Source organism: Nipponia nippon, unplaced genomic scaffold (assembly GCF_047370975.1).
Source record: "Nipponia nippon isolate SJK-2023a ecotype South Korea unplaced genomic scaffold, ASM4737097v1 scaffold_3, whole genome shotgun sequence".
Classification (NCBI taxonomy): Eukaryota; Metazoa; Chordata; class Aves; order Pelecaniformes; family Threskiornithidae; genus Nipponia; species Nipponia nippon.
The window spans coordinates 68,847,243-68,869,175 of NW_028262347.1; the positions used below are offsets into that span (position 1 = coordinate 68,847,243).

Sequence of the window (21,933 nt, forward strand, 5' to 3'; positions counted from 1 at the left end):
TTCTCCTTTCTTTGTCAGAATCCATTTCGCCATCCTTGCTGTCATTCAGACCTCAAAACTAGAGCTCACCAGCAGCTCTTTCCCTCCCCAGGCCCCATATGTCTAGGATGTGTCCAAATCATATTTGTTTTTCCTCCACAGCACTTCCAAGTCTGCATGTTTCTCATAGTGGGCTCTCCTGAACTTTCCTCCTCCTCTTCCCTAGCCTCTTCAACTCACACATCTCCTCTTTTCAGCCTCCTCCAAGGATGGCCAGCAGGGGTCTGCTCACACCATGCAAGAGAGGAACAATTATTGGATTACATTTGGTTTTAGTTTTAAGAGATTCCCATCCTCGTGCCAAAGGTTTGTGCCTGTCAGGTGGAGCATTACATGCAAAAGCTTGTACTTGGCACAACTAAGGGGGCTGAAGCTGTGGAGAGTGAGGTGGGCTGAAGGGCATCCTAAAGCTAAATTGCTTTAGGAGGTTCCCATGCACAGCTGCCCACCTCTGCTTCCCCCACCCCCCCCCCACCCCCCCCAAGATCCCACTCCCTAGCGGTGCTGTATCAGCTGCTTGTGTGGCTACATGTTGCCTGGAGAATGGGACCTGGTGCAAGGGATGAGCAGCAGGGGGAGCAGGAAAGATAATAATTCTGTGACAATTTTTTCCCCAAATCACTTACCCGTTGTGTTTGGAAAACAAAATTAATAATCCTTGTTCTGAAAGAACCCATCTGTCTAGATGGCACCATGCAGCCCTCGGAGGATGCTGGCTGGGGCCCTGGGCAGCAGAGTAGTCACAACAGCTTTCCTGGCTTCTCCTGTCATCACCTGCTCTAGCTCAGCCTGCCAGTCTGTCTTAAACCTGGTGTGCAGCCCCCGCCAAGCTCCATTCAAGCCTTTCTCTTTTCAGTATTTCCAATGCTGAGACCTTCAATAAGGTCGAGTTATGTGACAGCTTTGAAATGGAAAAAAAAATCCTCTGACAGAGGCAAGGAAGTGGATCCTCAGCTCATTTCCACATGTGAATTAAGCTGGGCTTGAGTTCAGTCCCGCCTGTGTGAGCAGGTGCCACAGGAGCTCAGTCTGACACCAATCAGTTTGTCACAGTCCTCTCTCCCCCATGATGGGTACAGAAAAACCCCAGCAGAGCCCTTCTGGTGCCCGGGACTCACATTCCAGGTCAGGTTCCTCTCCGGTGAGGAAACGGATCACAGCCTCCAGCTGGGTTAGCTTCCGGTGGTCTGGATCGATGTCGGTGATGCAGTAAATCCTGGTGGGAAGGGGAGAAGAAGCCCGCAAGGGCAAAGAGAAACCACAATTAATGATCAAACGCTCCTGGAAAATAATAACTGCAAACGAAAATTCAGCAAGAAAGCTTGGGCTGCAAAGATTTTGCTGCTGCTGCATGCCATGCCCACTCAAAATCTAACAATGTGGCTGTAAGTCAAACCCTACCAATAAACCAAACACCAATTAATCTGACTGCTGCGCTTAGTAGGGCTGCTGTTATATTCTCCAGCATAAGCTCACAATGCAACGTAGCAGTCCCAAATATGTCCAGCAGTTATCTGTATTATATGTTGTTTAAGATGTGTACCTGTGTCTATATAAACAATAACAATGTGATGGAGAGACCTGAAAAGCAGAGGGTCACGTGCAATGTGAGTAATACTGGATTGGGAGCAGATAAACCAAGAGAGAGAGAAACAAAATGTGAGATGAGTAATGAGCTTGCAGTATGATACGGTGGCAACAAAACCTCTCCCAAAGGGACACAGCTGCCAGAGCCTCAGGACACAGTTTGGGGAGAAGTGGGAGAATATATTACAAATATATTATAAAAGAAACCAGTCTTCTAAACCTGCTTCCAATTTTGATGGCTTCATTGTCAGGACAATGGAGAGGAAGGGGTTATAAGAGAGAATTACAAGTCATAAAAGGGCTGAAAGGAGTTATTTATGAGAAAAGTCTAAGAGAAATGAATATGTAAAGTGTGGTAAGCTGACACCCCAAGTAGGGAGTAGAAGAAGGAGAAGTCACTGCTTGTGTCTCAAATGCACTGCCTGTGAAACTTGACAGTGTAATGAGAGGTGTGAAGGGCTGCAGGACTTCTTGAATATAGTTATTTTGGCTTTGATACAGGCTGGGTTCATGTGCCTGGGTGTAACTGAATGTTGGGTTCTTGACAATCCCAAACCTCACAGCAATAAATGGAAAGTGCCATGCTTCACCCTGTTTCATATCCAAACAAAGCAAAACCATAAATTATGCTTGCTATTGAAACAGGGGTAATAAATCACATCCATGTTCACTAGAAATTAAGTCTAGGCTCAGTTCGGAAGAATGCCAACCAAAAAGAAGCTAGGATTTAAAAAAGCATTTCAATCTCTCACCAAGCTTGCAACAAAATTTCCTGACAGGTCTGACATAACTGTAGGTTTTGTAGCACGATTCTGAGCAACACGAGGAGGAACAAAATAAGTCTGAGCACGGAAGACTGAGGATAAGTCTCAGGAGATGTCTCCTAGCAGAGGGATGAGCCAGGCCTTGGTGGGATCTCCCAAAAGAAGAGGTGGAACTGACTTGCCTGGAGACAACCAGGTCTTTGCAAGTACAGCCCCTGAACAGCACTGCTTTTTTCTCTAGGCTGCAGAGGGCGGTGAGCTCAAGCCAAATTGCTGGGAAGTTTGTCAAAATCTCATGACAAAGTCCTGTATCATTGAGAGGATTTCCTCCACTTACCATTCATTTGCTAAAGACAAGTCTGGCTGGAGCAGGTCGTGCAAACCTGAAACCAGATAATACATAGAGTGTTTGTTTAGGTAGCAGACAGGCAGATACAGGCTGTGAAGGAGAAGTGAAGCAGTGAGGTTCAGAGTAGCTACCTTGTCCCTTAGGATGGCGTGGCTGTTCCGGATTAACCTACCTTCTTCCACTGAAGTGTTCCCCAGCAGAATGTACTCCCCATGTCCCCTGGACAGCACCACACCCAGGCTGCAGGCAGGGAGGAAAGCAGGGGGCTTGTCAGCAAGGAGAGGTGTAATCCCTAAACATGGCACTGCGTTCCCTGCAGTTACAACCCTTAAAGACATTAACTCCCTCCACAGCTATTAAAGAAAAGAACATCATCAAAAGAGGATCCAATTTCAGCACAAGAGGCTAAGGAACCTGTCTGTAGAGCTATGAGGCACTTTTGGTGACAATCTTTTTGGCTAACAATAACATTTCCCAAATTTGTGCCAATTTCAAACCATTTCAGCCGGGGAAAAAACGCAAAAGAATTTTTGCTTGATTTCTTATGTGATGTTTTATAATTTTCAGTTTATAACAATGTTTTTTTTAGAGCCATACACCAGAACTGAAAATTGAAGACGTCTCATTTCTCTGAAATGAAACAACATGCTTCACCTAAGGTATAGCTTTTGGACACTGAACTTCAGATAAATCATAATATTCCTTTTAAGTTGACCCCCCAAAATATTTTAATGGCTATAGGAACAAAGAATTCAGTTATTCACCCTGCTCTACTCATGAGCTGTAGCCAGTTTTATGAAGAAAAGGAACCAATTTGCTGTCCCTGATCGCAGACTTCTGATACACCATATTGGTGTTGTGAGAGTCCTTGCTCACCTGAAGGGTGTGCCACTGATGTCCGTGAAGAAATAATCATTGGTGAGGAAGAGAACTCGTTTCTGGAATAAGAGCATGAAAATAAAGTGAGAGCCCATTTGACAGACCAAGGCACAGTGATGATGGGGACCTGGGATATACGTCCCCAAGGCTAAGTAAAGCAGTTGATCATTACCAACACTTCACACCCTGCTAGGGCTGGCTGGAGGCAGGGATGAATGTGCAGTATTCAGCGTATTCAGCAACTTGTGACTTTTAGGATCCAGGCAGCCACTCTGTCTTTCCATCTAGGGCTTCAGTTAAACCTTTCTTTGCTGCAGGGCTCCTGCTCAGGCTGCAGGAAGGGGTGGGGGGAAGCTGCCTTCCCTCTTGCACCCTCCGAGCCAACGCGCTGGGGCCCTGCTGCTCTTTTGCTGTACAGAGAAACCTTGATGGCTTTGCACATCATCATCATCCCCCCAGGCAGGACGGGGGGCTCAGTGGGGCAGGTAGCAAGGAGAGGTGGGGTCGGAGGAGAGGCAGGGTGGCAAACCTACCCACTGTGTGGGTGGGCAGCCGGGGCCAAGTCTCCCCACTCCTGTGGGAAATGCTGAGATTCCTGACATTTGTTTTCATGCCAAACTGGGACAAAACATTAACATATTCCAATTTTGTTAAAAAACATCAGTAAAAAAAAAAAATTACATTTTCAAATTGAAAAAAAGTGCTGATTCAAATCCAAGCGGCTTTGATTTGCATGAAAATATTTTTTTCAGACTGACATTTCAACTGAAGACATTTCAGATTATTGAAAGCTGCTTCAGAACTTCAGCTGTTTGCCAGACTGGCCTTTTCCTGTAGGAAAGTGTTGATTTCAGTGGAACTCTTTTCCAAAGGAGAAAAAGTTTTTGGAAAGTTTCTATCCAGCCCTTGTGCCAGTATATGAACCCTAATACGTTTAAAATCCCAGCCCCAGTCTGAAAACGAGGTGAGAGGATGTGTGTGGGAGACAGGGAGTGAACACAGAAAACTCTGTGTCCCCCAGGGAAAGTCGTGCCTGCTCTAACCTGCTCAAGCCGTGCAGCAGTGGAAGTGGAGCGAGGCACAAAAGATGAGCCAGCGCCAGCTCCACCGTGTCTCCCTAATTTGTGCACACAGGGGATGGGCTGATGGGGATGGGTGGTGTTGTTAGGTGAGGAAGTGGCAGACGGCTCAACCCCTTCCCTCCCCTCTCTCTCCATGCCTGGCAATCGTGTACTGCTGCACAACAGGGTCCGAGCCTTTTGCTAAGCTGAGATGTTCCAAAAAGTGCTGTGATACCTCCAAGGAACACGGCATGGTGGTGTTTTGGTGACTGTGGGGAAGGTACAAATGGTATCAAGCCTCCCTTTCCTTGCCAGTCTGATCTGATGGTGGAGGAGGGGAGGCGTGGGGAAGAAAAAGACTTGGGGGTGTAGGCCTGCTCCTGGGGGAAAGGATGCAGTAGAAAATGGCCCAGGGGCACCACTACTCTGAGACCCTTTCCTTCAGCAGGGCTTGTTCTGCTCCTCCTTTGTTCCCCTGACCTGCCCCTCTTCTGCACACGCAGCCACTCAGCACTTGCGCCTTGTGGGAGGGAGGGAGGGAGGGAAGGGATGGGTGGCCAGCCCTCCCCAAGACAGCTGGAGGTATCGCCACTTATCCATGGGAAGGAAGAGAAGCAGAGGCACCCTTGAGCCAAGCGGGGCTGAGGATGATCAGGCAGGACTTTCACAGTCACAACCCTTTTGTACCCTAGCTGCAAGCAAAGGCATTTTTGCCACTAAATCCCTCTAACAACTGCCCCTTGTCTTTGGTCCTTATGCTTCCCTCTCTATCTCACTCTGCTCTCAGTGCCTTCCTGAGATCAACCTGGGGAATCAACGTTTATGTGGCTGACAATAATTTCTACCCCCTTCACTCAGCCCTTCTCTCTGTCGTCTGCCTGCCTCATTCTCTTTGTTTCAAGGCTCTGTCAGCACTTTCTTTGTTTCAGCGCTGCTCTGCTTCATCAGCTAGCAGAATACAAGTGGGAATTGCTAAGTTTCACTTCTGGTCCTTGCTTCATGTGTATTCTGATAATAGTAAAACTGTCACATACTCAGCTTCAGTCTCCTATTATGCTTCATAACGCTTGCAGAGTTGCAGAATAAAACAGGTAATATCTCTTACCAAGGCTACCTTTTGTTATCTTTTTTTTCCCTGAGTAGGGGAGCAGAAAGATGTCCCTAAAATATTGAACTAAACAGGTATCTTCGGATGACTCAGTAGAAATGTTATTTGAGGGTGCACAGAGACAGAGAAAGAGGTTAAGCTAGCAAAATAACCAATCTAGACTTACAAAGGATAGATCTTGCTGGAAAACCCTGATTGCTTTTCTGACAGAATAACAAAGGTAATGGATGAAGGGAATAAAGGACATGCAATGTATCTGGGTTTACATAAGGCACTTGAAACAGCTTCTCACGAAATTTTGTTCTAAAGAATCAGTTAAACTGGGCTTAAATAAGATGTGGAGTGAGAACCAGCTGCAGTACTGTAAACAAAACCAGTAAACAACAGGGCATCGAGGGAAAAAGATCTAGTGAGAGGAACAGACAGATTCTGTCTTAGGAGCCCTTATGTACAGTGATCTGTAAGACAAAATAGAACAACATTTCTCTGCATACTGAGAAAAAGCCCCAACAGCCCTAAAAATTAGAAAGACTGGACAAAAAGGAGTGGGATTCACGTGGAAAAATGGCAACTGGAAAAAATAGCTAAAAAAGGCGGAAACCAAGGCAGCTGTGGGAGGGAGGAAAAATTGAAGGGACAGCAGAAAGGAGATTTGGGGCTCCCTGTTTAGAAATATCCTATTGCAGAGAACAGATTCTCCCTACAGAGCAACAGGGAAACGGTGCTCATAATTCAGTGAAGCCCTGGTACTTGTGTACCCAAAATGATACAAGAGACAAAGGGAACAAAAATAATTGTTGGACTGCTTGGACTGAAAAGCGTGCAATTATTTCAAATGCAGATGTTGGCAATGCCCAAGAGAGGAAGGGCAAAGCCATTGACAGGTACCTGATAGTTGCAAACATCAAGAACAGAGAAAGCCAATTTAGTTACAAGATCTAGCAGTACAACCATTCAGAGGAGACAGAGGGGTGTCTTCATTAGGAAATGGCATCATTTCAGCAGTGGCGGTGAGCAGTTGGTGTTTTGGAATTGGTGCTGACTGTGGCTTAGCATGGGAGCAGTTCGGCCAGGCTGATTGCCGAAAAAAATGTTCTCTATAAAAGATGGAAAATTTTCCTGAAATATGGAAGACTTCTGAGCAGTGTAACTTGCAGGACTCTGGAACACTTCCTAACAGGAAATGGTGAAAGCCAAAATCTTTAGGTGAGTTAAATAAACCTGAATGAAAAAGTACCAGTGAACATAAATGTACAAGGCAATTTTGCACTGATTCCAAGGGAAGATGTATAACCCTACATTAGAACTGGTAGGGAACGTTCAAAAGTCTCCATTTCAGTAGGACTTTTCATAAAACGTCTGTAAATATTTGCATAGAAATTTAATCCTGGACCTGGATAGAGGAAATCGCATTCTGACAGAATGAGGGATGAAGTTTTCATGAGTGTTTTTGGGTAGGGAAAAGGAGTTGTAAAATAGCCTCCAAACCTCTTTCTGTCTAGGTCAGCTCAGCATAGTCTTTCCTCATTCTAAACTCTTGAAGACCTCCAATTCATTTCACAGCCCTATAAACAATGAACAACATGGGTTTTGGCTTTGCCTGGACAAAGTAGGGAGCTGTGAGGCATTTCCAATACCTTTGTAAGAGCAGAATGTCGGTAGGTATAAAGAGCACTTCTAATAATGCTCTATTTTATGTCTTTAGCACATGTGTTATATATGTGGTGAAACAATAAAATCCTCACACTCAGAAATGTTGAGCATTAAAACCACATCCTTCATGGTTCTTCAGCATCCATTTCCCATCCCCTCTCTCGTATGACCTGAAAAGAAGAATAATTTCTTACCCCTTTATCCACAGGGACCTTCACATCCATAGAGAGGTAGCCCGTTTCCCCATTGATCATGGCAGTTCTCAGCTGCAGAGGTGAACAAGATTAGTATTAGTGTCTCCAGGCAGGGCAGGACAGGAATTAATACAGCAGCTTGTCATTAGCGAACAGGGGCTGGCAGAAAAGAGTGACTGTTCCCCCCCCCCCCCCCCCCCCCAGCTCTTTCTTGCTTCTTTTAAACTGAGAACCTGTTCTCAGTGGTCAGGATCCTTGTTCAGTCAGGCTGATAAGTGACACAGAATAATAATGGCTTATGCTGAAAGCTTGTTGATATGTCTTTTTAGCGAAAGGAAAGGATCTGGAAGCTATGAAATTGCCAGTCCAAGTTTCAGACTTCACCATTTGGCAGCCAGAAAGTCATTAGCATGGTGCTTTGAGAGCCTGGAAGAGGAGACACCTGAGAAACCCACTAACTCCCCCAGACTGATTCCAAAGATCTTGGACATTTTTTAAACTGATTTATGAATTATAGGCTGTATTCAGCACCACTTCTGAGGTGCAGCAAAGCAGCTGTTTAAGACAGCAAAGCAAGACTGTATGATAGCAGGGTAGGCAGCGAGAAGACCACTTTATTCAATCCAGGTTCCAAAGGCAAAATGTAATTTTCACAGTGACTCTCAGCCTCTTGCAAGAAAGAGCCAGGGAATTTTTCCACAAGTGCAGAGGCTTTAAGTTTATATCCAGCCTGCCAGAGCATATCAGCCTATTGCTTCAGCCTGGACAGGAAAAAAAAAAGGTGGGAAGTAACTTATTCATTCACACAAATTGCTTCCTTACTTCCAGAGACAGGCCTCCATTCAGGTGCTGGTCAGTCTCAACAGCATTTGCTTTACAAGGCCACAGTTCTGTTTATTGTGGCTGTTTGATGTGGGTTATTTACAGACCTAGAATAAAAAGCTTGTGTTTCCCAAGACCCATGCCTTGGAAATCAAAACACTGACTTGTACTATTACTCCTTTATGGCTAAGAGCATTTGACCTCCTGCCAGAGCCACAGCATACTCTCTGTTCTGGTCTGACAGCCCACAGCATTTTCTATGCGTTCTGGGTTTAGTTCAGATATTGTTGCTTCATCCATATGTTGTTGAATGTCAGGCATCTCTCGTTGCCCCATAAGGCAGTGGAGAAGTAAATCAGTGGATATCTGAGATCTCCTTGGATCTCCTCAGCTCCAGCTGGTCTGCACGCAGGCTACTTCTCCTGTGCCCAGCCCCCAGGTGACAGTGGCTGTAGGTTGGTGCCACAATCCTGGCTTGCTGCTTCTTCCTCAATAGCTTTTCCTGCATTGAGAAGTCCATTACAGTCCTGGTGTCTGGGAGCCTCCATAATGCTTGGTCTTTTTCAGGCAGGACACTTCTGGCAAGAGCTGGCCTCAAGTCTGAAAAGCGCGTAGCAGAGTTTGGACGGAGGGGTGGTCTGGCGCATGCTGGAGCACTCGTTCCCACACCCCAAACAGCAAACTCTGCTGCTCCAGGGCAATGAGTCTCTGCCATCCCCATCACTGGCAGCGAGTGCTCCTGAGTCCTCTTCCCTCTCTGCTTGTGTAATTTCAAACCAACACAGACATACAGTTTACCTGAGAGGTCTCACAACATCTAGGTGTTTTGCCACTCAGTTTCAACATCCTTGCAGGCTAATTTCTTCTTCAGTGGTTCTGTCAAGGCTGAAGAAAATGTTTGGGTGACAGCTGCTGGGCAGGATCCCTCAACCGAGAATCCCTTTCCCCCTCACACTGAAAATATCCCTGTATTGCTTTACAAGCAAGCCCAGACTTCCTTGCTGCAGATAGTACTATTGTGCATCAGTTGGGATTTTCCAGACAGTGCCATCTTCCCTCCCCTATATTTCTTTTTAGCAGCTGGCTGTATTACACATCATTAGCACTTGGGCATATTTTTCCAGTCTGAATTTGCTGCTTATCAGTGTTGCTGAGATTATACTGCAACCGATGTTCAGTCTGTCATTGATCTAATACCATAGCTGCAAATCTGAGTGTTGAAATGTTGGCAGCTTTCTGCTGCAGTGGGTGTATCTTGAGAGTTTCTAGACTTGCTGAAGTCACACTGCAGATATCGTTCACGTCACTGAATGTCTCTGTACCCTCAGTGACTGCAACCTTTCTCTCTTCTGGAAGATGCAGTACAGGAAGACAAAGTGGCTTTGTTTTTCATACCTCTTTTGACTTTTTTTTTTTTTTCACTGGATAGTTTTACTCTGATTGCCTACGGACAGAAGCCTTACATTTTGCATCATATTGCCTTACAATTTGCATCATATTCTCATTCAGGTATCAATGTTATTTGGTCAGACAGGAAGCTGCTAGCCAAATAAATATGACAACAAAGCAAATTCCTCTCATTTCCTCGATTTTTTTTTTTTTTTTTTTTTAAAATAGCAAACTGGGTAAAGAGAAGCAGCTCTAAAAGTGGCTCCCGTGAGAGAGAAAACTACAATGGGAGCAGAGCCCTTTGTACTTGGCCTGCACTAGCGACAGCAGCTACTTTGATCCTCTTGCTGGGCAGTTCAGTCGTCCTACCTGTTTAAGTGGATATCTATAGCATCAGATCCGTTTATCTCAGCAGTCTCCCCTGTAATCCAGAAGCATGTGTCCCACAGCTAATTCTATCTTACTCCAAATTCAGTTCTTATCTTAGTAACTTAAGTATCTATTCTCTCCTAGTTCTTCTGAGTAAAAGAAAACCCCCTACAGAGGAACCTCTCCACCTTCTCATTAACTCTGGGTTCCTAGTCATGCAATGTGGCAATGTGCAGCCGTTAAGGTGCATGATGTTTCTTGTTTACCACTTTTTAATAATTGTGCTCAAAAGACAGTAGAAAAGGTATCTTCTAATCTTTTCCCTCTGGTCAGCTATTGTTTTCAGTGCCTCCACACCTGTGCAATACGGTGGTTTCTGGAGACTTGTTTTTCTCAAGTGTCTAAGTCCCTTATTCTCTTTGTCTATTATTAATAGCGACTGCAAGCTTTAGCCTCTTTTTGAATGCACTTTCTCCTTGTTGCAGATCTCATTAGTTGAGGGGCTTCAGCTATGTCTCACATACTACATGTATGGGTATCATCATGGGACACCGCCATACTCCTAAGCTGTCTTGGCTTTGTATTAAGGCAGCATTTGGGCCATGTACACACAGACTGGCTCCCTGGAGCACCCTCCAAAGTGCTTCCTTCCTCCTGCCAGCGCTTTCCCTCCCTGTTCCATGAGAAGGAGAGCTCATACTGGGAAAGAAGACAAGCATTTGTGGGGGAGCATCATTCTTGTCCTCCTGTAGACCCTCTTAGTCAGGGCCAGTCCAGCACAGACAAAAACAGGAGTGCCTGCTGCTCCCCCACCCCTTCCATACAAGCACACAAAGTAATAGAAAGAAAGAGCTACAAAAAAGGCTAAATTCACTTTCTGATACTCACTATTTCATCCTGGTCTTCCCATTCCACTTCTGAGAGATCTACACTGTTGTAGTTTGGCTTAGGCTTCAGTTTCTTTCCTTCTTTATACTGACAGTTATTAACAGGGAAAAAAAAAAAAGAAAAATACTCCAGTAAGTGGCTAGATAACTTCCTAAACTATCCCTTTAAAAATTTATATCTAATTTGAAAAATAGAGGTGTCTCATTTATTCTCTGACTGGGAAGGCAGTGTTTGGGTGCAAGTGCCCATGGGTGTCTCGGTCCCATGCCATGAATTTCTTTATGCAGGCGGTGTGGGGCTAGGACAGTTCAAGTGGGAGAGGCTGTTCCAGGAGCAAGGGACAAGCAGGAACACAGGTAAACTCGCAGGTAAAGGCTACAGCCTCCTTTGTGAGAATATTCTTCTAAATAGATCAGTACAATACACTTGCCTCCAGGAAACCAGTTTTTTCCCCACAGCTAAGCGGGTAATCCCATAAACACTATAATACCAGCAGGAGATCTTTTCTGATGGGAATTAGGCTTTGGCTCCACTGACAGAAAGGTAGGCTTTTCACCTAGGGCTAACTGATGCAAGAGAGCTAGTTCCTTGTAATCTTCCAGGTGATGGAAAAGGTGTGAAGCAGACTAAGAGAGGCCAATTTCAGGTGGAGGATAAAGCAGTGCCCTTGCCTAGCTTTGCCTTGCCCCATCCTGGAAACACGATGTGTCCCTTCTCTTCACCTAGCGAAGTAACTACCTATGCCTGTGGTCTCCCTGTGCAAAGCGGTCTTTTTGAAGACAGCTGCTGTGAAGCCTTGTGGTGGCACTTTCCCTTGCCAGTAACCACACTAATGCCTATAGCTGCGTGCAGGTGGATTTGTGCCGACAGGCATGCGTATGAAATGTAAAATCAATGTGTGCCTGGCTATCTGAGTAATGAGGCCAGCTGTGTTTCTGCAGACAGATGCGCGGTCTGGAGCTCCAGGTGGCACTGTGAGGGAGAAACATTGTCCTTGTGTCCGCTCCCTCAAGTCCCAGAAGCTCTTTCCAGCCTACTGGGCTCTAAATTGTCTCTGACTTAACATGTTACTAAGATTTGTGGTACTGGACCATGCTAGCCTCAGATTCCCAAAATGTCCAACACTACAGCTGCTGGGTAGCTATTACTGGGGTGCTACTCATGCTGAATCTTCTTGTAGGAGATATGCCTGAGCGAGGAGAGTTGTTTCTTCAGCCCGGCAGTGAAACCTTGCATGGACACAGACACACGTGCACCCACAGTACAGCAAGTGCACAAAAATACAGCCCTCACATGCGGTTTTATGGAGAATAGACAGGCAGGGTACCTTACGCTTCGTACACGTGTGTGCGTATATACATCTATGCATGTGGAATTGGTTTATCTGGCCCTTGTACTCCTGGGTGCCTGTGTATCAGAGCCTGGTAGTCTTCACAGCTCAATAAAATCCAAGAAATCAGGAGCATCCCTGAAAGCCACTGTTTCCAAGTAAGCAAAGGTTCTCAAATTCATAGCTATACATACCAAAGGACGGAGGTCTGGGTGTGAAAGGATGTAGCCGTTGTTGGTGTTCAGAAAGGCATATCCATGGACACCCAACTGGAGAAAGAGGCATTAGAATAATTAGTGCTTTAGGTAGAAACACTGCTGTGTAATGGGTGCCACTGATACCCTGGCACCACCAATATTCAGAAATATTTTCCTTTTAAAGGTATTGACCAGCAGAAAATAGGGTCGATCCCAAACCATTTATCTCTGGATCTCTGGTGGCTCTGTCCGAGCAGGCTGACTACGCTTGGATGCACTAAAGGATGGGCAGGTAGTTGATTCATGTGCACAGTCAAAAAAAGATGCCCTCCTAGAGTCTCGTGGACAATTACCACCCACAGGCAGAATAAGCTCTCCACAGCAGGCACAGCAGTGCTGCACATAAAACACGAAACATTGGGGAATGTCGTAAACAGTACAGAAACAGCAGTGACAGGCCTGTATGCCCATCACTACATATGCATAGCAGCGAATGAACAAGTGAGTATGAGTCTCACAGATGGCTTCCCTGGAAACCCGGTAGGTCTTCAGAGGAGCTCTGCATTATGTTTCAGTATTGGCAAGACCAGACCTAGCTTAGGCCAATTGTACGAGCCTGTAGTCTTAAAATGCTTTTTAAGGAATAGCATAATCTAACAAGAGCTGACGCTGGCTGACCTGATCTGCAAGAGATTTCAGAGAGAGCAATTACTTGGATCAAGCCCGTATATAATACAAATTCCAGCTAAACCCTGAGTTGCTAAAAACCCACTGATAGCCTGCACTTGCCAAAACAAGAGGTGTCTCAAGGAAAACAAGAATAGCTAAGGTTTCTATCTTCAAAAAATTTTTGCAACTTTATATTCCTATAGAGACGATCCTGGAGGGATAACAACAGGGAAGGGAGGAGGTAAGTCATTTACAATCCGTCTGTGCCTTTTTGGAGGGAATGAATTCTGTATTTCACACATCCCTGATCAAAACTTTGGACTCTTTTTACATGAAACAGTTTTTTGCAAAGCACACTGAGCTCAGCTCAGCGTGGCAAGAATGAATCCAAGACATTGGATCAGGACTACAGCAAACTTCCTTGTTGGCCTATTAAAGCTGAAATTTCCCAGCCCAGTAAGTGCGATCATAAATGCATGAGCTCTCAAGGGCTGTAACTCTGGAACTGGTCCTTTGTAACCCGTATGCCAGGGGATTCAAGCTGAGGATCCTAGGTTTCCAAACTGGTCTGGAGTTGGAAGAGCTTCTGGGAAGTCATGTCCTGCCTCCGATATAAAGAAATCCTTCAGATAATTTTTCCTCCTTCCCTGGCACTGCTTGGAGGAAAGACCAGTGTCCCTCCTTGGCCCAGAAGAAAGATTATTGTGACACATGGCCTTTGAGTGACATGGAGGGAGGAATATGAAAATTCATTTTCTTATAGAGAAAATAAATGTGTATAAAAATTAAAGCTCCTGGACAAGGTTCCCCCAGACTTGAACCAGCTAGCTTTTGCACGCTGAGTGCATTCACGCCAACACTCATCGTTCCTGGGTGGCCTGAAGGATCATTTCCTACAGCTTCATGTGAATGGTCTGCCCAGCATCTATGTCTGGAAGCGCCACACAAATTCATAGCTTCTGACAGCACTTTCAGTCCTGTGAGGCTTCAGCGATCAGATTTTGGACAACTGCCTAACTGCTAGTAGTTGTCTGATAGTTATTTAAGAGAAACCGAAAACTTGAAATGATGACTCAAGTTGCCTGATTTCGTGGTGATCCTCAGATGTGCTTGCTGTTTCCTGGTGTGCAAACTGAACAAAACGTCACTTCACAGAATTTACAGCAGAAACCAAACTAAACAGTGCATCTCTGTGGGGGGTTTCCTATGGATGAACATATTTTTTTAGATATACTGAATGTAGAACTAATGAAAAGTTGTTGGACTAACAATTCTGGAGGGCAAATACTCTCTCTAGGTACAGCACAAGCGAGTGAGAGACAACTTCCTGTACACTGTCCTGCCAAGAAATCTTCATGGGGATCTGGAGAAAGGAGCCTCTAGGCATGACAGAAAAGTTGGCTTTCCGTAGTCCATTCAGTCCTCAGTTTTTCTGCTAAGAATATTGACAGTGAAACTAGTCTTTTTTTTTGCCAGCTGGCATAGCAGCTTTTGTCCACTGGGAACTGGATATAAAACTTCAAAACTTCTGAGATAGGCTGTCAGATCCGTATCATCTCTGAGGGACCTAGATGGGTGACCATCAAGATGCAAAGGCTCCATGACCTATTGCCGGTCTACTGGATCATCCAGTCCTTGTGTTTCTGAAGCAGCCTAAGAGCTTCTAGTAGTGAATGACTTCCCATGTGTTATATAGAAACTACACATCACCGCATCCAGCCTCTTTTGCTTTATGCTCATAGTTCTTCCTACGGGCAGAGGAATGATTTTTCCGTCATGCCCATGAAAGAATGACTAGTGGCTTTGCTGTGCAAATTAACAAATTGCATTATCTCAGTCTTACCTTATACCGTGGAGCAAGTTTTAACAACTCCCTCAGTGGTACATCAGAGCCCACCACACCCAGGAGAATGCCATGAGATCGCTTAAAAACAAAGGAGAATCCATTTTCAGAAGCAAAACTTTGGTAGCTCTCTACCTGAATACACATTATTGCCTTCCTACTAGTCTCTCACATGTTCTCTCTAGGCTTATATGAATATATTCATTCAAAACCAACTAACATGCCTCAAAAAGTCTCAAGGGGTTGCTCCAGTGTTTATGGAGAGGAGCATTTGTACCCAATACTAGTCAGCATTTCTGACTATGATTCAGAAGTAACACAAAATCATGACAAGAAGTTTTGAGGGCAAAATCCTGCATTCAGTATGTGTAAATAACAGTAAGGGCAAGGCAATCATGCAGAACAGCATTGATCGGTTGATAACTTGGGCCAACTAAACCAAATGTCAAATACAAAATTGTTAACCTAGGAAAAAGGAATGCAGGAAACCCCCATGAAATGGGGAACTGGTTGTTTAATAACCATCTGGGGAGCACGATGGAAAAATGGTACACAGGCTCCCACTGCAGTGCTGTGCTAATATAGCTTAAGGCCAGCCTTAGGTGGAGAAGGCAGACAATTGTTTATAGGATCTGTATGAAGAGTTTATCCCTTGAACACAATGGTAAGGTACCGTCCACCATTTTAAAAAGGATACTGAGAAACTAGAAATGGTCTGGAAAAGACTGTCTAAAGGGTTTCAAAACCCAGAGGAAATGCCCTTATCAAAGACACCTAAATTGTTCAACCTTTTTATCTTATCAAAAGATAGACAGGTTTGACTTTATTGCAATGTAGAAGATGCTTCCCAGGAGGAGATACCAAAGGGTATAGGCTTTTTAATCTATCAGAGAAAGATGTTATGACAGGAAGGTGAGGCCAGACAAATTGGAAGTGGAATTTAGACACCAGTTTTTAACAGAGAGTGAGAAACCACGATGGAGACCTCAGGGCTGGATGCCTTTCTTCAATGACATTTTTGCCAAACACAGGTTATTGGGCTCATGAAGGACTGTCTTCATGAAACGTAAAGGTCTGCAATAAAATGCACAGAGTAGTGATCTCTTCCAGCCCGAAACTTTATGCATCTGTGAACTAGGCTAGGTTTGGAAATGGAAGGGATAAAACAGGGAGAAGTGTCATATTTAAGGGGTACTTTGAAGAAATAGCATTCAGAGGAAATGACAGACTATCATTTTGTCAGATAAATTATCAGCCACACATCCTGCCGGAGGTCTACTGCAGTCCCTAATGGCCAGCTCTTCTTTCAGAGACCCATTGGCTTTAAAACCCTGCAAAGGTCCACTGCATCCTTTCATCTCCGCTGGCTGGAAGGAGAGCGAAGCCCGCATTGCACTCACCGTCTCGTTCTTTTTGCTGAAGACTGGCATAGCCACTGTTGTCATGAGCAACAGACTTTGAGCCTGAGATGCAAAGAGCTGCCACAGAACAACGAGCTGTGTGTTAGCAGATGCAATACCACAGATAACCCGAACGAAAGGCACTGGAATTCCCAAGGACCCCAGATGCTGATTACAATTAGCCACCTCCTTGCCTCCCACACCCCTCTAAAAACAGATGGCAGCACTTTTCAATACTCTGTATCCAAGAGGATCGTGGGATGGATGCTTGCTCGTGTGGGGTGATGAGGATGGGATGAAAGCCAGTGAAATGTGTTGAAGCAGGAGAAATTAAAGAGCTGTTTTAATGAAGAGACAGGAACCTGTAGAAGTGGTGGCACAATTTATACCCACCACACATTGGGAGTGTAGACATGAGCACTTATGCAACAAGTGTAAAAACCACCAACACAAGGAGCACAGAATAGAGAAAAGCAACACAAATATGAGCAAGATCACAAACAAGTTATCATCTATATTGCAAACACATGAACACCACAAATGAGAAACGCCACAGGCAAATATTTAAAAGGCACAAATACATACAGAGCCTGCTTATATATACTTGTTACTCAAGCATCTAAGCTTAGGAAAAACAGAGACAAAATCATGATCCAAACAGATACAACACGGTGAGCTATCTCTACAGGGGATACAGGACATGCACGTGTAATGGGGTAACAGATGCTCCCAGTACTGCAGAAGACAGATGCTCTAAAAACACACACATGAAAGGAGGTAAAACAGGCAAGGCACATGCAAAGGAGTCTCCCAAACATGCATAGCTATCAAAAGGACCTAATCCCTCGATGCCAGAAGCATCCCCCTTCCATCTCTCATTTGGTCAAGTAAGTAGCAAGGCAAGAAATGACCTCCTGTCTCCATTACTGTACGTACTAGGAGCCATAAAGGAGCCAGTCAATAATCTATGCAGTTGCTTGATGGAGATTTGAGCTTGGTATCTTCAGTTACTGGTCTGGGTGATTCTGTGTGGAAACTTCTCATTCACAGCAACACACACACCAACACACAGCAAGTAAACTTCTCCAGCACTTACTGGACATACGGAAAAAGAGATCCAGTGAACTAAACTACAGCACAACACAGACACCCCTACCTATTCTGAACCAACAGCACAGCACAGCTCTCCAGTACATCCAGCATTTCCTCTCCTCTTCTTGCCAGTGCAAGAGGGCTCCTTCAGTGCTGCAGCCCCCACCCCCCTCCAGACGTACAGGCCAGCTGTGGCTGTGAGCGCTGGCACTGACACACCAACTGGCACAAGGGAAACAGCACGCTCACAAAACACAGGGGTGCATTTACCTCCTCAGACTGTGGCAGCTAGTGAGAGACATTGATGAACAGATGAATGAATACACGAATGGAGGAATAAGTCAAAGATGGGAGAGGCTGGGGCAGAGGAAGTGAATGGCAAGCCAAGCCAAGAGGCAAGAAAAGAGGTGCAGCAAAAAAAGTGCAGCAAACAAATCCCTGTGGCTGTCTTGGGAAGCGTGACACCATACACCGGTGCCAGGGATGGCATGCCTGCTATTAGAATAAACTTTTTGGGTAGCTAGTAGCATTTCTGGAGGTTTTGCTTAGCACACTCAAGTATCATGTTCCCAGCTCTCACTTGGCACAGCTCCTGCAGCAGAAAACATCCCCACGTCACCCTCACAGAGCTAGTGTGCCACAGCTGCAGCCTCAGTGGCCAGCCACAGCACAGAGGTGAGGGACAGGCTCTTCCCGTGAGAGCACAGCACCTATGCACCATGATGGTGCAAGCCTGGCTGCCTTGGAGGTATTTCTTGGGGTTTGTGTGGTCTTGACTCTGAACACAGTGTCAAGCACCGCCATGTGTGACCTGGGCTTCCATGTTTCCTGCTACAAAGCTAAGCTCAGTACCCCTAGTTTTACTCCAACTCAGAGTGTTCGGGTTTCTCACCATGGATCTTAAACCTGAAGACTGTGGGTACTCCCCAGGGCTGTGGCACACAGCCTAAAGCTGCTGCTGGCCAGACCTGGGCTAATAATTTCAGTCCCACAGTGGGATTGTGTATGGAAACATTCTCAATGTTTCTACAAGATTTTTCCCCTCGGATAAGATAAACAGTCCTGAGACCTCAGGTTTGTTTCTGGAAGAGGGGAATCTGACTACTGGTCAGCTCTAACTGTCACACTTATGCAGGCGCTTCTCTGGGGTGAAGAGTCTAGTGTGGGAAAAAACTTTATCTCCCTGAAAGCACAGAGAGCCCCAAAAGAAGAACTGTAACTTTCTCTTTCTGCAATGTAGAAAGGGATGGAATTGATGATTGAGGAACATCTATTTGGGGAAGTGCAGGGGAAGGCTCCTTCAGTGGTGGTCTGCTCCTTTGTCCTTCCCTTTACTCCTTTGAATTTCAAAGCTGCCTCGTCAACACAACACTGTAATAGCACCTGCTCAGGGTCCAAATGTCTTAAGTCTTCCTGTAGGTCAGGCCCAAGACAAAGCAAGGGGCGTTGGGAGTGCTGACTCTCCGGTTCTTTGCGATATGTCCTTTACCCACAGGGCCACTGCGGTGACGTTAGTTCTTGCTAGCCCAAGGGATGAAAGAGTGAGCCTGCTTCCCAAACTGAGATCTGTATCTTTGAGTGGCAAGCAGTATGCAGTTAGCTACTGGGCCGGAGGAGATAAATCTCTGCGACCTGTATCCTGAGCTGTAAATAATCTTTCCTGTGAATAATCCTTTAGAAGGTAACCTGCTTTCACAGAAGCACTACTTAGTCATGCTGTGCATGTGTGATTAGTCCTGAGCTCCTGGGTCACTGCAGATTCAGACCTGAGTCGGCATACACATCTCAACTCCAGGAGTGAGCAGAAAAAATATTGTCTGTCTCAGCAGGGCCAGAGACCAGTAATTTCTATCAATCAACCAACCAACTCCTGGTTTTACATAAGTTTCAGGACTTTATTTAATTCTGATACACATAAGATACGTAGATGTGAAGCTGGGACAAGTTGTATGCCTAACATACTAGCTGGGTGCCTAACACCTTTCCCAGTTTGGCCCATAGGCCCTACTGTTTGCTGACTAAAGACTTGTGCTGTAGGTCCTTACCGCACTGTCCATGTAGGCTTCAGTCCAAATAATGTCGTGGTCGTGGTTGATGACCATGGGGCGGCTGAGCACATGCAGGTACTCCATCACGTTCTCCTGGACGTCCGCCAGTGTGGAGATCTGAGTGTAGTAGCCTTCATGGAGAAACAGAGGTGTGAGTCACTCTGCTAACACATCTTCCATATTTTTAAATGAGTGTCTGTGCAAAGCTATAAAACTGGATGTCAAAGACTAAATTACCTATTTCCAGAGCTTTCTCCCTGCAGATGGACCCATAACAGTCTAACACTACAACAAGGAGTACAGGGGAAGAATGTTTTCAAGTTATCAAAAGGTCCTCTAAACTAGCTGCTTAACTGGTTAGAAATGCTAACACAGTGTAATGTCACGAGAACTCTTGTCCTTCTTCTCACCACATGGAACTGATTGGTTGTACTCGGTATAGGACGGAGTATGTCAGATGGGAAACTTTTGTTATCACTAGGAAAACACTGCCATGTGAAAGGGTTCATGATCTGATAAGCTTTGTGGTGTGGAAACAGATTTAGTATGCTTGAAAACAAGGACTACAAGAGCTATACAATGTGTTGAAACAGAAGAAACAGAATCAGTGAGCCTTCAACAGAGCTCAAGTCCGGTAAGTGAGAATTCAAGTGCAAAGAGCATATTTTTATTCTCTGTTTGGTTATTCAGGAGAATCCATTCTCACATTTTATGGTGAACCAGCAGCACCGTGAATTCCCTGTCACTAATCTCATGGCTGAATATGCGATCTGAAATCCAGGGTTTTGTTTCATCCAACAAAAACTAAAAATGTTACGTGTGATTCATGGTGCTAATAAACGAACACTTGAGCCTTGAACCTCCCCAGCTCACAGCTCACATTCTGCAGGCCAGCAGCTCTTGTCTGTCAATTATTTTCAGTAGCAAATGCACCCATGCATTTCATAGTCTGCTGAAGCCACTGCTCAGACAGGAAAAGAGTCGATATACCTATAGCTAGTCAGCCTCCAACTTCAGTCTTCCCTTCCTTTCCCTGTTTAAGAAGGATACTGGTGTAGCAAGCATTGCTCACTGTCTCCAGACACACTGAAGCCAAGTCATGCCCAAACAGGGCAGACTTCCCCCCCCCCCCCCTTTACCCTTGCAGACTCTTATAGGGCTAACTGGACTTTTTAACTGGCCCCAAATGCATAGAGGTGACACACCTGCTCTTAATGGATTTTCCCATTCATGGCATTTCATGCCAGCTAGAGAGAATATTGGTTTTGGGTTGGGATTAACAAGCTATTCTGGTACCTCAGTGAAACCATGGACGCACAAAGAATTTGGCCAGGATATAGGGGTTAACCAGCAGATCTTGTGAAAAATGCTGTAAAATCTTTAAAGAAGAGATGTTCGTTTTACATCTCAGCCAAAAGATGTCAGGCTTTCTGACAGAGGTTTAAACAGATTGTCAAAAGCCAGCATCTGGGACACAATAAGCACAAGGACTTAGGTGGACTACAGCCAGCATGAATCTCGGTCATAGTGTCCCTTGGCACCGTGACAGGAAAATGTGGTGGCTCAGCACAGAGGACTTGCGTTAGTTGGACACAGGCACGCTTCACGTGGACTAGCAGGGCCTGCTTTTTCCTTAGATTGTCTTCCAGCCAAGGGCTCGTGGGCCCCAGCTGTAGTGGGGAAGCTTCAGAGGGGTCCAGGGCCCCGTGCCTGCAGCTCACGTGTGATGTGTGTGATTGGGGCTGGGGAACCATTCCCATACAGCACCTTTGTTGTTGCAGGCGATCCATTTCACGTTGGGGGCAAAAGTGACCTCCCGTCCAATGAGGTAAGTGAAAACCCGGACCTGCGAACAAGAACGCAAAGACAGAAGAATTAGGCTGTAATGTACTACCGAATCCAAATGGCCGAGGTTTGGCATCCTGCTATACACTGGTGTGAATGCTTGTTTGTGGTGCATAGCAATAGCTCTGCCTTCACACAGAGACAGGAGCCTCTCGCTCCATTTGTTTCGCATTTTGTGGGCTGGACCTTCATTTCCAATTACAATAAGCCCAGAAAGCCAAGTAGCACCCGGGATCATCTGAATAACAAGGCAGAAGTGCAAATTCTGTTTGATTTTATGATAGCAGCTCTGCCAGGCACTCAGCAACCACATGCAGAGAGGTTTATAGCTCACAGGAATCCTTTACCCAGAGGAACAGCTGGCCGCATGAATCATTTAGAGAAAGCTTCACCATTTCTCTTGTGTT

General features: G+C 45.4%; 1 protein-coding gene across 1 annotated transcript in view; it reads right to left on the reverse strand.

Moving 5' to 3' along the window:
- The window catches only part of CACNA2D4 (calcium voltage-gated channel auxiliary subunit alpha2delta 4), a 125,655-nt gene that overhangs the window by 71,106 nt on the left and 32,616 nt on the right, over positions 1-21,933 (reverse strand). The window contains exons 12-22 of the mRNA XM_087766083.1: positions 21,449-21,527; positions 19,679-19,812; positions 16,542-16,619; positions 15,142-15,222; positions 12,627-12,701; positions 11,103-11,189; positions 7,635-7,706; positions 3,616-3,677; positions 2,912-2,979; positions 2,728-2,773; positions 1,158-1,255 (exon numbers count right to left, since the gene is read on the reverse strand). Coding sequence (XP_087622209.1) covers positions 1,158-1,255; positions 2,728-2,773; positions 2,912-2,979; positions 3,616-3,677; positions 7,635-7,706; positions 11,103-11,189; positions 12,627-12,701; positions 15,142-15,222; positions 16,542-16,619; positions 19,679-19,812; positions 21,449-21,527 — 880 coding nt within the window. The remainder of the gene's footprint in view (positions 1-1,157; positions 1,256-2,727; positions 2,774-2,911; positions 2,980-3,615; positions 3,678-7,634; positions 7,707-11,102; positions 11,190-12,626; positions 12,702-15,141; positions 15,223-16,541; positions 16,620-19,678; positions 19,813-21,448; positions 21,528-21,933) is intronic.